Source organism: Cibotium barometz, chromosome 1 (assembly GCF_041138505.1).
Source record: "Cibotium barometz isolate CiBa-2024 chromosome 1, ASM4113850v1, whole genome shotgun sequence".
Taxonomy (NCBI): domain Eukaryota; kingdom Viridiplantae; phylum Streptophyta; class Polypodiopsida; order Cyatheales; family Cibotiaceae; genus Cibotium; species Cibotium barometz.
In genome coordinates, this window is record NC_141046.1 from 30,174,387 (window position 1) to 30,189,325 (window position 14,939).

The following is a 14,939-nucleotide window of genomic DNA, read 5'->3' on the forward strand; positions in this document are numbered from 1 at the left end:
GGATTCTTGGGTCAACATCTTGAAGAGGAAAAGCTTGGCTTTGAACAAGGAAGAGTGCTAGAGAGTACGAGGAGGAGTGTGGCAAGAAGCCCACTTGAGGCGTATTTTATAGGCCTCCCCAAAAGCATGAGTTTTAATGTATTGCTTTTGTGTTTTTTTTTTTTTTACCATGCTAGGCTTTGTAAACATGAACATGCTAGACTTCAATGGACATAAACATTCATATAATCCATCACCAACCTGAGGTAAACATGGCCAACTTCATCTGTATCCACACTAAGCCTTTCACGAGCCTAATTGAGCCTGGCAAGTGTCCTAACCCTATTGTTTATCTGTTGCAACTTGCAAATCAGGGATTTAGCGTGGGATTAGCATGTCCATGTGCATGCACATGACATAAGCTCTCATACCAAGTTTAAAAACTACCTAATAGCTAGGAAGGATCAAAGCAATAATCAATCTCATACTTGGATAATTAGAAGCTTAAAAAGATCCTAAAATCAGTGATGAACTTCTCCCTACACAACATTGTGACTTCCATTTTACATAAAACTAAGCTATCTCTCTCTCTCTTCTCTATCCTTTGTATGTGTTTTGCAACGATTCCATGGACTCCACTAACCCCCACATGCAGCAGAGAAGCTTGGCATATCTGGTGAGCGTGCTTGAACAAAGCTATTGAGGGCATGGTCGCTCCCCGGTCGGACACCATATGCTTCATCTAGGCACACATCATTCACACCCTCGGGCCTCGGGGGCTAATGGGAACACTTACAAGGCAACTCAGACATTGTGCAACATTGTTGAGCTACCTTACTCCGCACTTTGGCTCCCAGTCTTGGAGGAAGCTGTCTAAGATCGTGTCCATGATATTGACCATGTGGCCAGGGATCATCCAACATGAAGACACCAGGCATGTGGTTTGAGAATGGTTAACTGGCCGACTCATCAGCATGGATTCAATCAAGCCTACAGAAATTGGGGGAGGTAAAGGTAAGGTTATAAGGAGCTCCGAAGAGGGTTTGTAAGTATGTTTGGTAACAACGCTTCCATTTAGGTGAACAATTTTGTCCTAAAACAATGCATGTTTGGTAACACAGCATGTCAATTGACTTGATGGATGGTGGCAAAGACAAAAACAAATTGATTGATATAATTACGACATCAAAAATTGCCCTCTATCGTCCACGACCATTTAGCCCAATGGCATGCAGCTCAAGATATGAAGCCTGGTTCAAATCCTGCTAGCTACAGCGTTCTATATCTATCACTAGAAAATACATAATCTCTTTCTTTGTTTTTTTGTTGCCCTCTATCAAGCCAGAACACATAAAACCCCAAGGATTAAATATTTGATAACCTCTCTTACCTTGATGACAACATCTCTTACATCATACCGTGTGTGATTGGCCACGCTAATGTAGCTGCAAAATGTCTCTCCCAGATATATAGAGCTGCAAGAATCGATATCAAGATGATATGCAATGGTCCTCTGAACATATAATCCTCATGCTGCCTAAAAAAAGGTGATTACTGCACATACCCAAAAGCCTGTGGGAGAACAAGGAGGCCTGAGAGGCCCATGGCATCGGAGGGGTCTTCGAGTTCGAATCTCCGCCAGTATCCTTCTTCTCTGCTGTCGTTGGCGGAGGAGAGGATTGTTGCCAGGTGTTGGGCGGAGTGGGCGTCGTCCAGGAAGTCCTCGCCCACCATCAGATCTAGGGGATCCACACGCATCGGCAGATCCACCTGGAAAGCCGGCCTGCACAACCGCATAACCCTGAACGCCAGGGAATGCACGCCGCCTCCGCTCATCGCTCTCCGCCTGAATGCTTCTGCGCAACGTCGACTGCCCGGGAGTAGCCGATTAGTTATTCTACTAACACCAAGGTTTTGACTTTAGGATCCTCTGTTAATTCTGCATCAATTTCTTTATGTCTCATGCCACAAAATAATGCGGGAGCAGAATCGTTAAGTTTCCCAGGCTTTGTTTCGGGTAAAGACCTTTGAAATAATAAAGAGAGTAAAAGTTCTTTCTAGAATGAAATTTGACATGCAAGATTTCATCTCTCTTTGTTTTTGGGGATGCAGAGCTGTGGACAATGCGTAGGGAGATGTGCTCTCTCTCTCTCTCTCTCTCTCTCTCTCTCTCTCTCTCTCTCACACACACAACCAGTTTGCAATGAGGAGGGGTAGAGGGAGAGTAACATGATGTTTTCTCTTCTCTCTCAAATACAAATTTGAAGAAAATCACAATGGCAAGTGGCAAGAGCACAATAACACAAAGAGCAATATCCCTAAAGGGTCAAAACACCCATTCCTCCTAGAGATTATAGGGACTGGTAAATGTATGCCAAATGAAACTTCTCTCGTGACTTCCATATTGAACCTTTTGAGTAGTGCCTGTACTTGGACTGCTTTAATGACTATACCATCATCTTGATATATAAACTACATACCTAAGTAGTAGTGCAAAAGACCAAGATCTAACATCTCAAAAGTTAAGTTTAAAAGCTGTAAACAAATCCTCGTTGGTTCCTATCATCAACAGAGAGAATAAAAACAAGCAAATCTTGCTTGTCCTTTTTGACATATAAATGTAGGACTATTTTGAAATCCTTGTCCAGTCAAATAGGCATGAATTTTCTAGTACCAAGCCTTGGGGGAACCATATACAGCTTTCTTAAGCTTGCATACTATATGTTCTTCATCGGGTTGGGCAAATCCAACTAGTTGACTCACATAAACTTCAACCTGTAAGTCGCCATTCAAGAATGCTATTTTGATGTCTAATTAATGCACTTTCCATCCATGGTGGGCTTCCAAGTAGTAGCAAATTTGTTAGTGGTCATACGGGAAGTGGGGGCAAAAGTTTCATTATAAGCAATCCCTTTTTGCATGACATAACCTTTTGCAGTAAGTCTAAACTTGTCCATAGATCCATCAAGCTTTCTCTTAACTTTGTAAACCCACTTAGTATCAATTATAAGAATATAGCACATTGAAAAGATAGACATCAAAACAAAGTGCAATAGACAATGCAATAGATAGAGAATGGAGAGAATCTAAAATTCAGTGATGGTGTTGTCCACCTGTGCGCTCTCAAGTAAAGCTTAGATGGCAATCTAGACAAACTTTTGATGGAGGATATACTAAGAGTCGAGGGTGTGGATACTCATAAGCATTGGATGCCTTAGCTTATGATAACTATGTCCATATATAGTGTTATAGGTGGCGTGGTAGGTGCAAATAATCATTAGATGCCTTAGCTTCTGATAACTATGTCCATATATATTGTTATAGGTGGTGTGGTAGGCACGTATACAATGGGGGCGCATAGACATACTGGCTTGTGATACTCATAAGCATTGGATGCCTTAGCTTGTGATAACTATGTCCATATATAGTACTAAAAAAGGTGGTGTGATGGCGTGTATACCACGCGGGCGCATAGATACAGTCACACCACCCTCAAAATGCAATAATTGATCACCACTACTAATAATGAACCCATAGATACAGTCACCACTACCTCAAAATGCGATAATTGATCACCACTACTAATAATGAACCCATAGATACAGTCACCACCACCTCAAAATGCGACAACCGATCACCAGCACCACCACCCGCCACTAATAATGAACCCATACCATCGACCCCCAACTAATGCTCAAACCCCTAACTATCTCCTAACCATCAATGATCACAATAACGACCCCATCGGTGTCTAATCGAGGTTTTCAGCAAAGACATGTGCACCAATGGCTTCTTCTCATAATGGGGGCCTTTACAAATGTGCACCAAACATCAATGTGAGATATATGCTAAGAGGTGGGCATTGAATATATACTAACAAACCCCCCCTCTCAATGTCTTCTTGGAGACACATTATGTTCTTAGCCCAACACCAAGTCAATGAAGATGCCAAGTGAGTTGGTCCTTCCCATGAGCCTTGATAAAGATGTCAGTGCAGTTCTGGTCCATAGAATTGTACTCTAGCTCCACTATCTCATGCTCAATCAGCTCTTGCACATAATGATATTGAATCTATGTGCTTCATTCGAGCATGAAACATAAGGTTCTTGGCAATAGCCATGCAACTATGGTTGAGTTGCATTGCAAGGTTATAGCCTCATTAATCTAAACTCCCATGTCCACTAAAATCCTCCTCAGCCATACTACTTCACAAGCAGCAAAAAAGCTGCCTTATACTCAGCTTTTGTAGAAGAAAGTGCCGCTATAGGGTGCTTCTTAGTGGTCTAAGAGAAAGCACTAAAACCAAGCAAAAAATAATATCTAGAAGCTGCTTTCCTAGAATCACAATCTCCTACCCAATCTGAATCACAATAACCCATAAGAGTGTCACCTACATTATAAGTGATGCCGTTACTCAAGAGTAGCTTTGATGTACCTATGTACTTGTCTCCCTTGCTTCCAATGACTCTTCCATGGCTTCTTAGCAAACATGCTCAAAACACCAACAATGAAGCTGATATCAAGTCTAATGTTAGTGTGAGAAAAGTTAAACTCCCCACCACCAACTTCTTGTACTTCCTGATGTCTACTAATGGCTTCACATTCACCTCCATAGGCGTTAACACAGGTTTGCAACTAGTTATGCCAAATGCTATGAGAAACTCCCAAGCGTACTTTTGTTACGATATGTAGATCTTGCCTGACTCTACCAAACCTGAATCCCCGAATAGAAATTCATAAGACCCAAGTTTTTCATCTCAAACTCATGGCTCAACGTATCCATTGTTTGCTAGATCATTTCTTCATTTACATGTGATGTTTAAGTCATCTACATATAAGACAACCAAAGCAATCTTGCCATGCCTTTTTTGAACATACAAGTTAGCATCAGAAGCACTTCTAGTAAACCCAATCTTTTTGGGTTTGTTGGATCATTTATAGTGTTAACATATCCATTATCTATTGAATCATTTCTTCATTGTCACCTGTGATATTTAAGTCAATACATGCAAGACAACCAAAGCAATCTTACCATACCTTTTTAGAACATACAAGTTAGCATCAGAAGCACTTTTAGTAAACCCAATCTTTTTGAAAAATTGGTCTATCCTTGGACCTTGTTTTTAGCTTGTACAATGCCTTCTTCAATCTACAAACTTTGTTTTCTGATTTGGGTATCTCAAAACCTGGGGGTTGAACTGCATATTGTCAGAAACATGATCCCATGCATAGATACTAATGGATGGCCATTGTCGGCCACCCCCTTCTTCCAATCCCATGTGCATTAGAAAGGTTTATGGAGGGATAGAGGGGGCCAAGGGCTATTTATCCCTATTATTCTATGATCAAGGACCAAATTTCAGCACATATGGGATAATCCATTTCCATGTGGTAGCATGGCAGCCAAGGGCGATGCCACTACCAACACATATACCTCCTCCTTGAGATGTCTTTTAAAAAGATAGAGTGGATGGACTCGTCTCCTCCATTAAGTGTGGTTACTCTCCACAAACACCACATCTTGCCTTTGACTCTTGACTGTATCTAAGAAAGATACACTTCTTGATAGCGTCAAGCTTCTTCCTAGATGCATTTGTTATATGCACATAACATTTACAGCAAAATGTTCTGAAATGAGATAGTGAAGGTTTCTTACCAAAGTAGGCCTCTTGCAGTGTGATACCCTTAAGCATCTTTATGTAGCTCCAATTGAGGATCCGATTGAGGATGTAGACTATTGCGCTTAATACTTTAGCCGAGAAAGTGTCTTGTAACCCTTCCCCTTTTAACATGCATCATGCCATCTCCACCGACGGTCTAATTACGATGTTCTACGATACCATTTTGCTGAGGTTTGTGAGCAGTGGTTGGCACTCAATGACATTCTCCCTAAAATAGCTATTAAATTTTGCTGAAAGGAATTCTCTTCCTCTATCTATACGAAACTTTTCTACCTTCGTTTTTGTCTCATTCTCCACAAGCTTATGCCACTGTTTAAACTTACCAAAAGTTCGAAGGAAATAAAGCCACATCTTTCTACCTTCGTTTTTGTCTCATTCTCCACAAGCTTATGCCACTGTTTAAACTTACCAAAAGTTCGAAGGAAATAAAGCCACATCTTCCTATTGTAATTGTCGATTAACAGCATAAAGTAAGAAGATCCCCCCAATGCAGTAGTAGACATCTTACTACAGAGATTAGCATGTACTAGCTTTAGAGGAGACTTTGCTCTATTACTGCTCTCCTGTGGAAATGCCTTTGTGGAAATGCCTTGCACTCATGCTTGCCCATCATGCACACCTGTCATGGTTCTTGCAATTCTAAAAATGTAGGCAAATTGGCTACCATTTCCTTTTTATGTATCTCCTTCAGCACTATAAATCTGATGTGACCAAATCAGTCATTCCAAAGCTTGCTCGTTCTCTTATTTTTGCAGTCGCATTGTAAGGGCACCTAGCTTGTATAGATTGTCCTGCCTTGTGTGTTAAATCAAAGTAAGAATAGAATCACTTACTCTAGTGATGATGGCACAAAATACATCAGCATTGTGTCTCTTCCATGCCTAAAGAAGTGTAGCACTGGTGGAAGTGTGTTCACATTGTTGTTAGGGTTGGGGGTTCCCATCATTGGTTCTACATCCATTCCCATAATAGTTTATAGAAGCTCATAAGAGTCTAGAATGGCGTTGATTTTGAATTTCCAAAGAGTGTAATTTGTCCAATCAAGCTTGCCTTCTATGAAGGCTAGCGGGAAAATGTGCAAGATTGGTGCAGCAGCAGCAGCACAGCCGAAGGAGAAGCCATCACTCCTAGTATTCTATGCAAAGAAAGACTAGACTTTATGCACTATTTCTAGTAAAAACACCTATGCTTTGATACCATTTAAGAATATAGCACAGCGGAAAGATAGATAGCAAAATAAAGAGCAATAGACAATGTAATAGTAGAAAGACTCTGCTTGCTAAAAGCACCTATGCTATGATACCATTTAAGAATTTAGCACAACGGAAAGATAGATAATAATTAAAAAAGAGCAATAGATAGAGAATGGAGAAAATTTAAAATTCCGTGATAGGTACAATATGGTAGTGTTGTCCACCCGTGCATTTTGAGATGGCGATCTAAACAAACTCTGGATGGAGGATGTATTAAGTGTAGAGGGCGTGGATACTACAAGCATTGGATGCCCTAGCTTGTGATAACTATGTCCATATATAATGTTACATGATGTAGTAGGTACGTATTACGTGGCATAGACACGGTCTCACGGCCCTCAAAATGCGGCCAACTGACCATCGCCTATACTAATAATTAACCCATAGCCCTAGCTAAAACTCAAATCCCTGACCATCTCCTAACCATCGTCAATAACGACCCATTTGGCATCTAGGCTGAGGTTTCCACCAATTACACATGCACCAATGGCTTCTCCTCATAATGGGGCCTTTACAAATAGGCACCAAACATTGATGTGAGATACATGCTGAGAGGTGGGCATTGAGTATATACTAACACCCCACTTGAGTGTCTTCTTGGAGACAGATTATGTTCTTAGCCCAACGCCAAGTCAATGAAGATGCCAAATGAGTTGGTACTTCCCAAGGACCTTGGTGAAGATGTCGGTGCAGTTATGGTATGTAGAACATTACTATTCTCTTGAGCCTCTTCCAAAGACTCGGGTTCATTTACATCATGTAGAGAACTAAGAAATAAAAACTTAGTAATATCTATTGAAGAGATGGTTTTAGCACCGAATCTTGTTCTACTATGTAAAGGACTAGACAATTCGCTATCCTACAAGGTGCTTCTAACCCATTTACGCATAAGCCTAAACTCATTGATTGCTGACAGCAGGCAGCTTCCAGCTGATCAAAAGTTGGTGCATCATTTTCTTGAGCACTGGCAACAAACCATCAAACATGTATGGGGAATTGGCATAGGTATCTTTATTGAGAATTCCATCATAGGATAAATGGAATCCTCGACAAAAAGAACATCCCTATTGTTGATAATGATTTTCTTGGGAAGAGGATTGTAGAGACAATAATCTTTGGTTTCTAAACTATAGCCAATAAAAATAGATTTCACTGCCTTATCATCAAGCTTAGTCTAGATCCGAGATAGCACATGTGCATATGTTAAACAACCAAAAACATGCATGTGCTAAACCTTAGGTTTTCTATTGAACCAAGATTTATAAGAAGTGATTGTCTTCAAAGCTTTAGTGGGCTACCTATTCAACACATAGGTAGCACAAAGAATTGATTCCTTCCAAAATCGATTCCATGCAAAATTGCTTTCATCCAAAACTTGTGTGAAAGCTGCTGACCCTTAACCATGCATCTAACCATCTCCCCCATGAGTGTCTTCTTTCTTCTCTGAGCACAATGCTTGATGCCTTTTTGTGCTAAAAAGTCTTTGAAAGAATTAGATAAATATTTTCTCCCTCTATCTGTATGAAGGATTTTGATTTTTAGGCTAGTTACTTGATTTTTCTTTCATGGGGTAAGACCAGCCAAATTTGGTGTGATCATCAATGAAGGTCACAAAGTAAATATTTACTCCCAAAGACGGAGTCTAGAGTGGACCACACATATCACTATGTATGAGCTACAATTTTTGGTCACTTCTATTCATTGCATTCTTTAGAAAAGGTTGGCGAGAGAGTTTACCAATGAAACATCCTTCATAAACATCTCTAGGTGGGGGATCAAGTTAAGGTAGGTACTCTAACATCCAATGTGTCTGTAAAAGAATTAATCCACCAATCGATGTATAACCAAACCTGCCACCACAACTGGCCATCTTTCATTGTATTTAAAGCTTCTGCCAGACAAGCATCATCATACTTATCATACTTGTCTAATTTGTACAAACCATGGCTGAGAGTTCTAGTAAGCACAATTTGCGTATCATATTCTCTATCACAGAGAATGCATTTATCATCTATAAATTCAATATTAAGACCCTCCCCCTTTGCTAGAGTGGGCATTGAAAGTAGATTCTTCTTTATACCTACATCAAAGCTTTGTGCATTTATCATCTATAAATTCAATATTAAGACCCTCCCCCTTTTCTAGAGTGGGCATTGAAAGTAGATTCTTCTTTATACCTAGATCAAAGCTTTGTAAGGTAATTTGTTCCATACAAGTGAATGCTGAAACTTCTTGCGAATGCTTGTTTAGAATCTCTTTATCCAATTTGACACATTGTCCTTTTTTTTTCCTTCTTAGAAGCTCCCATGTTGAAATTTATAGAACAAAGAGAGAGAGAGAGAGAGAGAGAGAGAGAGAGAGAGAGAGAGAGAGAGATTAAGCATCTACTAAAGAACCAATGGGCCTATGAGACCAAAGTGATACAATAATGTCCATGGCATATCTCATCATGGATTGGAAAATAAAATGGAAACAAAACATAAATATAGCTATCTCATTGAGGTGATACAAAATTGTCCATGGAAACTCATCATGGAATACTCAGAACATAGAAACATAAGAGGAGCATTAGCTCCTAGTAGATGGTATACCACTCTCCAAAATGTCAAGCATGGGACTAATGAGTATGGCTGAGAGGTCTCCCTTAGCTACGTCACATGGAAAGGTAGCTCGATGGCGGTGGAGCATGTCTTGGATTTGAAGCTGATGAGGGGATCATGGCTGACGTCCGAGGGGGGTCAGGGGCATCGGGCACGCTAGAATGTGGAGGCCCGGTTGGAGGCAACTCCTCTCGGGCGAGGTGGGTCTGGAGTAGCTCAAGGTGGGTCCACAAGATCCACCGTATCGGTGTCCTCCATCTCCATCTCCTGGGTTTCGAGATAAACTGGTGATGGTTGGCTGACGAGGGATGGAGCAAGGTGGCTAGGGCTGACGCTCTCTTAAGAAGGTGTCCCTATGTTTGCGGAGCTCAAGTAGGAAGAGGCCTAGGCAACACTGGCGGGAAGTCAATGATCTTGGAGAGTTGACCAAATCCCTCATGAAACAAACAATGAAACCTCCCATGGATCTCATAGTATACTGGGCAGCAACATATGTAATGCTCCTCCATTTGAAACCTCTGTGTGGCATAATCGACAAATCCTCTCCTCTATGGGTCTCTGTATGAGCTTCTTGGCTTTGAAGATGTGCTCAGCTCTACGTGTCTCCACTCTAAGGCACTGGGATGAAACACGTATCTGGCCAATCGCAATCTGCATGGCATGGGACATGTGAACACTCAGGTAGTCCCGGCTACTGAATCCATCCTCAGTGAGCATGAGGAAGTGATCTCTGTAGAAGTGCATCTTCATTTGGGAGCTTCAGAGGTGTGATCCATGTGTAATGGGTGTAGAGGCTAAGAAGATCTATTTGGATAACCTAGTTGGTATCCTCATGTAAGAGAGCTAGAGAAAAGGGGAGTCCAAACTATACTGAAGGGGCGGTAGCGGTCCATGCATAGCCCATATATTAAGAACCAAGTGGAAACTAAGACATACCATACTCTAGAGTGGCCCTCCAGTGCTAGTTGTCTCAAGGAGTCCAGGGCAAGGCTCAGGTACATGTGGGGATCCATGTGACTAATGCGATGGAGGTATGTGACTATCTAGAAGAGTGCATCCACTACCGTCGGGGCTACAACAAACTCTGCTTAGATAATCTGGTGCGGGAGTGATGGTTTGATGTGTATCATATGGGAGAATATCATGACCTGGGGCCTCTCAACTCTCATGCCAATCCTTATCGAACAAACCTGGTCCCTAGAAGGCTTCTCCATACATCAAGGCTTGTGTGAAGAGGGTGTCAAAAAGTCAACCCTTTGTCCTAGGCTCCTGGAAATGTGTCTAGAAGCACTGCTGCTCAAGTAAGCTCAAGGTTACATATCCCCATGTTGCTCTGGCATGTGCTGTGGGAAGCATGGGCCACTGAAAGTGACACCAAGGTAGACATAGGATGAGACAATCTCCACAGGATTCCCTTTATATGTGAAGCTCAATCTGGATGTGAAGGGGCGGGAAGTATTGAAGACCATCACCTTGGTTTTATCAAGGTTAACAGAGAGGTCCTATTGAGTGCAAAAGTCCTATAAGGCATCTAGCTATCTCTAAAGCCCCTTGGTTGAATTTGAGAGGAGGACAATGTCATCTGCATAAAGTAGTGTGGGGATTAATACGCCTTTGAAGACCCTTGAGAGGAGGACAATGTCATTTGCATAAAGTAGTATGGGGATCAATATGCCTAATTAGGTGGGACTAGCCCCACCTAATTCGTCAATGAAGCTCGAGATCTCATGAATGAAGAGGCCAAAAAAAGTGGGTGATAGAGGGCAACCTTGTTTCACCCCAATAATGCTAGAAATCTTCTGTGATGTACCTCTTAGGGCTCTCACTCATTCGGTGATGGACTCATAAAGGGCAATGATGCTCCAAACCATGTTAGATGTGACTCCTATCTCCTGTGGACGGTGTAGGAGGCGGGCTTGGGGTACATTATTAAAAGCTTTGCAGAAATCCACAAAGCAACAATAAATCCTCTGAAAAGATGCAGGGGAGAAGAGAGCTTGAGCTCTTGCCCAAGCACACACACACTCACAAAACCCTAAAAGAGAACACACAAGGTGAGAGGCTGAAAATATTTTTATTCTTCACACAACACTCAACACACCATATACAAAGATAAGAGTACTCACAATATGAAAGGTACTCAACCAAATACATACTAGGGTTCTGTGTAGTGTGAACCCAACTAAATGAGCTGGCGCTATAACTATGCCAGTCTCTAGAATGGCTGTCACACAGCTTGTCATCCCACTGGCCGCATATCATCCATGATCTCACCAACCATGCCAGTGGTGTAAGTGTGGGGCCTATCCCCCAGGCGGGTCATCAGTGTCCACTGCCTCACTAGATGAGCTCGATATCTCAACACTCCCCCTCGAGCTCAACTCCATCTCATGTACACCAAGCGAAGCCCTGAATCTGCAGAGCTTCTCTGTATCCAATGCTTTGGTGAAGATGTCAGCGACCTGATCCTGTGTGCTGACATAAACAAGGTCAATGTCTCCTGCCAAAACCTTCTCTCTGACAAAATAGTAGTAGACCTCTATATGCTTCATGCGAGCATGAAAAACTGGGTTCTTGTGGCCAACTGTATACTGCTAATGTTGTCACAAAAAATGACAACTTGTCTATCCACTGATAGACTCAAATTTGTAAGTAGCTTTCTCAACCAAGCTACCTCACATGTTGCCATAGCAGCACCTCTGTACTCGGCCTTTGTACTGGATAGAGCAACCGTAGGCTGCTTCTTGCTGCTCCAAGTCACAGCAGCACTCCCCAAAGAAAACATGAAGCCACTAGTAGATCTTTTATCTGAGATACTACCAGCCCAATCAGCATCTGTGTACTACCAGCCCAATCAGTATCTGTGTACCCATCCGAGATACTACCAGCCCAATCAGTATCTGTGTACCCATGTACACATATCTCTATCCTAGTTTCATAAAATAGTCCACAATGCAAAAAGTAGACCTCACATACCTCAGTATGCGTCTCAATGCATCCAAATGCGGCTTCCGAGAGGAACCTGCATAAACTGACTCACCAACCCAACAGCATAGCTCAAATCTGTCCTGGTGATCGTCATGTAGATCAAGCTTCCTACTATGCGCCTATACATAGTAGGATCCTCCAAAATCTCTCCTAAATCTGCACTCAACTTGCCATTCTGATCCAATGGCACTGAGATAGGCTTACAGCTTGTCATACCATACTTGGACAACATGTCCAAGCCATACTGTCTCTACAGTAATCCAATACCATGTGGTGACCTAATCACCTCAATGCCCAAGAAATATCTGAGCTTCCCCAGATCCTTCATCTCAAACTTCTGTCTAAGCAAGACCTTTACATCAAAGCTCTCTGCATCATGGTCCCTCGTTAATGATCAGGTCATCTACATAGATGACAACAAGCACAACCCCTCTATCACTGTGTCACATACAACAAGAAATCTGCATTGGCTACACGAAAGCCAATAGTGATAAGATATTCATAAATCTTGTCAGACCATGCTCTTGGTGCTTGTTTTAAGCCATATAAGGCTTTCTTCAACCTGCAAACATGCTCAGGTGACTCACATCCTCATAACCAGGTGGCTGCAACATATACACCTTTTCCTGCAAATCCCCATGCAAGAATGCATTCTTTACATCCATCTGATGTAAAGACCATTGCTTTGATGCAGCCACTGCTATCACAACTCTCATTGTTGCCATCTTGGCAACTGGGCTGAAAGTTTCCTCATAATCAATGCCATATGTTTGCACATATCCTTTGGCTACCAATCTAGTCTTGTACCTGCTTATGCTTCCATCACTGTTATGTTTTACTTTGTACACCCACTTGCATCCAATGGCTTTCTTGCCTTTAGGCAATTGCACTAAATCCCAAGTCTCATTTCCATATAGTGCATCCATCTCCTCATCCTCCATAGCTTTCTCCCAACACATTTCCAACAGCCTCATCAATGCATGTGGGCTCTACAACCTGCACAACTTTTGCCATGTATGCATAGTGATGTGCCACATAACCATCATAGGCAAACCTCTGCACAGGATTCTTCACTCTCCCAGATCTTCGCAGCTTTGCATTCATGGCTTCCATAGCCTTCTTTACACCAAGTGTTCTCATAGCTAGTATCCCAAGATCATCAAGGCTCATCTCTAAGCCACTAGACTCTCCATTAACATGAGAGTGCCTTGCAGAAATGTCAGGCATACTAAGGGGATCAACCACTTTCTCTTTGCCTTTATGTGATGTACTAATCACATTTGCAGGACTGGTATTATGATGCAGCCTACCACTCCATGGTCTATCAACTGAACCGCTAGATGAGGACTCTCCTGGTCCACTCAAAGACTGTGATTGCTGACTTGCATTCTGTGCAACCACATTTCCACTCACATCAGACCCAACAGCTTCTTTTTCAGCAGCATACCAGCTACTCATCTCATAAAAAACAACATCCCTGCTTACCCTCAACTCACGTGTAGCAGGGTTATAACACCTATATCCCTTTTGCTCAAGGGAATACCCAATAAACACACATTTTTCAGCTTTTGGATCCAGCTTAGTTCTCAGCTCATCTGGCACATGCACATATGCAATGCATCCAAAGACTTTCAGATGAGACAAATCAGGTTTCTTGCCAGTAAACCTCTCCTCTATGGAGTTACATCATGTATGGCTATAGTTGGAGTCCTGTTCATGATGTAAACTGTTGTAGAAACAGCCTCAGCCCATAGCTATGCGGCATATTCTTCTCTCAATGCTCGCGCAATCTCAGCAATGTGTTGTTTTTTCGCTCAGCAACTCCATTTTGCTGCGGAGTGTATCTGCATGTAAATTGTCTCTGAATACCATTCTTCTTCAAAAATTTAGAGAACTCATTGGAGAAGTACTCTCCCTCTTCCTCTCCCTCTGACCTTAGGCACTTTACATATTTCTCTATTTGCTTTTTAACCATAACTCTGAAATTCTGAAAATGAGTGAACACCTCACTCTTCTCCTTCATGAAGTATACCTACACTTTCCTTGTGTGGTCATCAATAAATGTTACATAATACCTGCAGCCTCCTATAGACATGGTCTTCGTAGGACCCCATACATCTGAATGCACAACATCTAGTGCATTTCTGCTCACATTTCTGTCACGTGGAAATACATGCTTTGTTTGCTTTCCAAATTGGCATGCTTCACATATTTTCTGCATACCTTCAACTTTAAACTTTGGCAGCCCTGTCACAATTCTTTTAGTCTGCATAGAATTCATTCTCTGCACATTCACATGTCCAATTATTTTATGCCAAATGTTTGTGTCTGCAACAATTCCTGAACCATTTGCAAACATCGCAGCACTCACTTCAGGCATGTTTACATTCAATGTAAACATTCTGCCCACTCTATTGTCTTTTGCAACCAACTTGCAA

The 14,939-nt window shown here is 41.9% G+C and overlaps 1 protein-coding gene across 2 annotated transcripts in view; it reads right to left on the reverse strand.

The window, feature by feature from the left end:
- LOC147641852 (trafficking protein particle complex subunit-like protein) overlaps nt 1-2,076 on the reverse strand; it is a 90,828-nt gene extending 88,752 nt beyond the window's left edge. For both annotated transcript variants that reach the window (XR_015266233.1, XM_086800326.1), the window contains exons 1-2: nt 1,544-2,076; nt 1,370-1,454 (exon numbers count right to left, since the gene is read on the reverse strand). Coding sequence is in view for 1 of the 2 variants with exons in the window: in XM_086800326.1 (XP_086656452.1) it covers nt 1,370-1,454; nt 1,544-1,815 (357 nt within the window). In the remaining variant the exon portion in view is untranslated. The remainder of the gene's footprint in view (nt 1-1,369; nt 1,455-1,543) is intronic.
- Nucleotides 2,077-14,939: the final 12,863 nt, after the last annotated feature.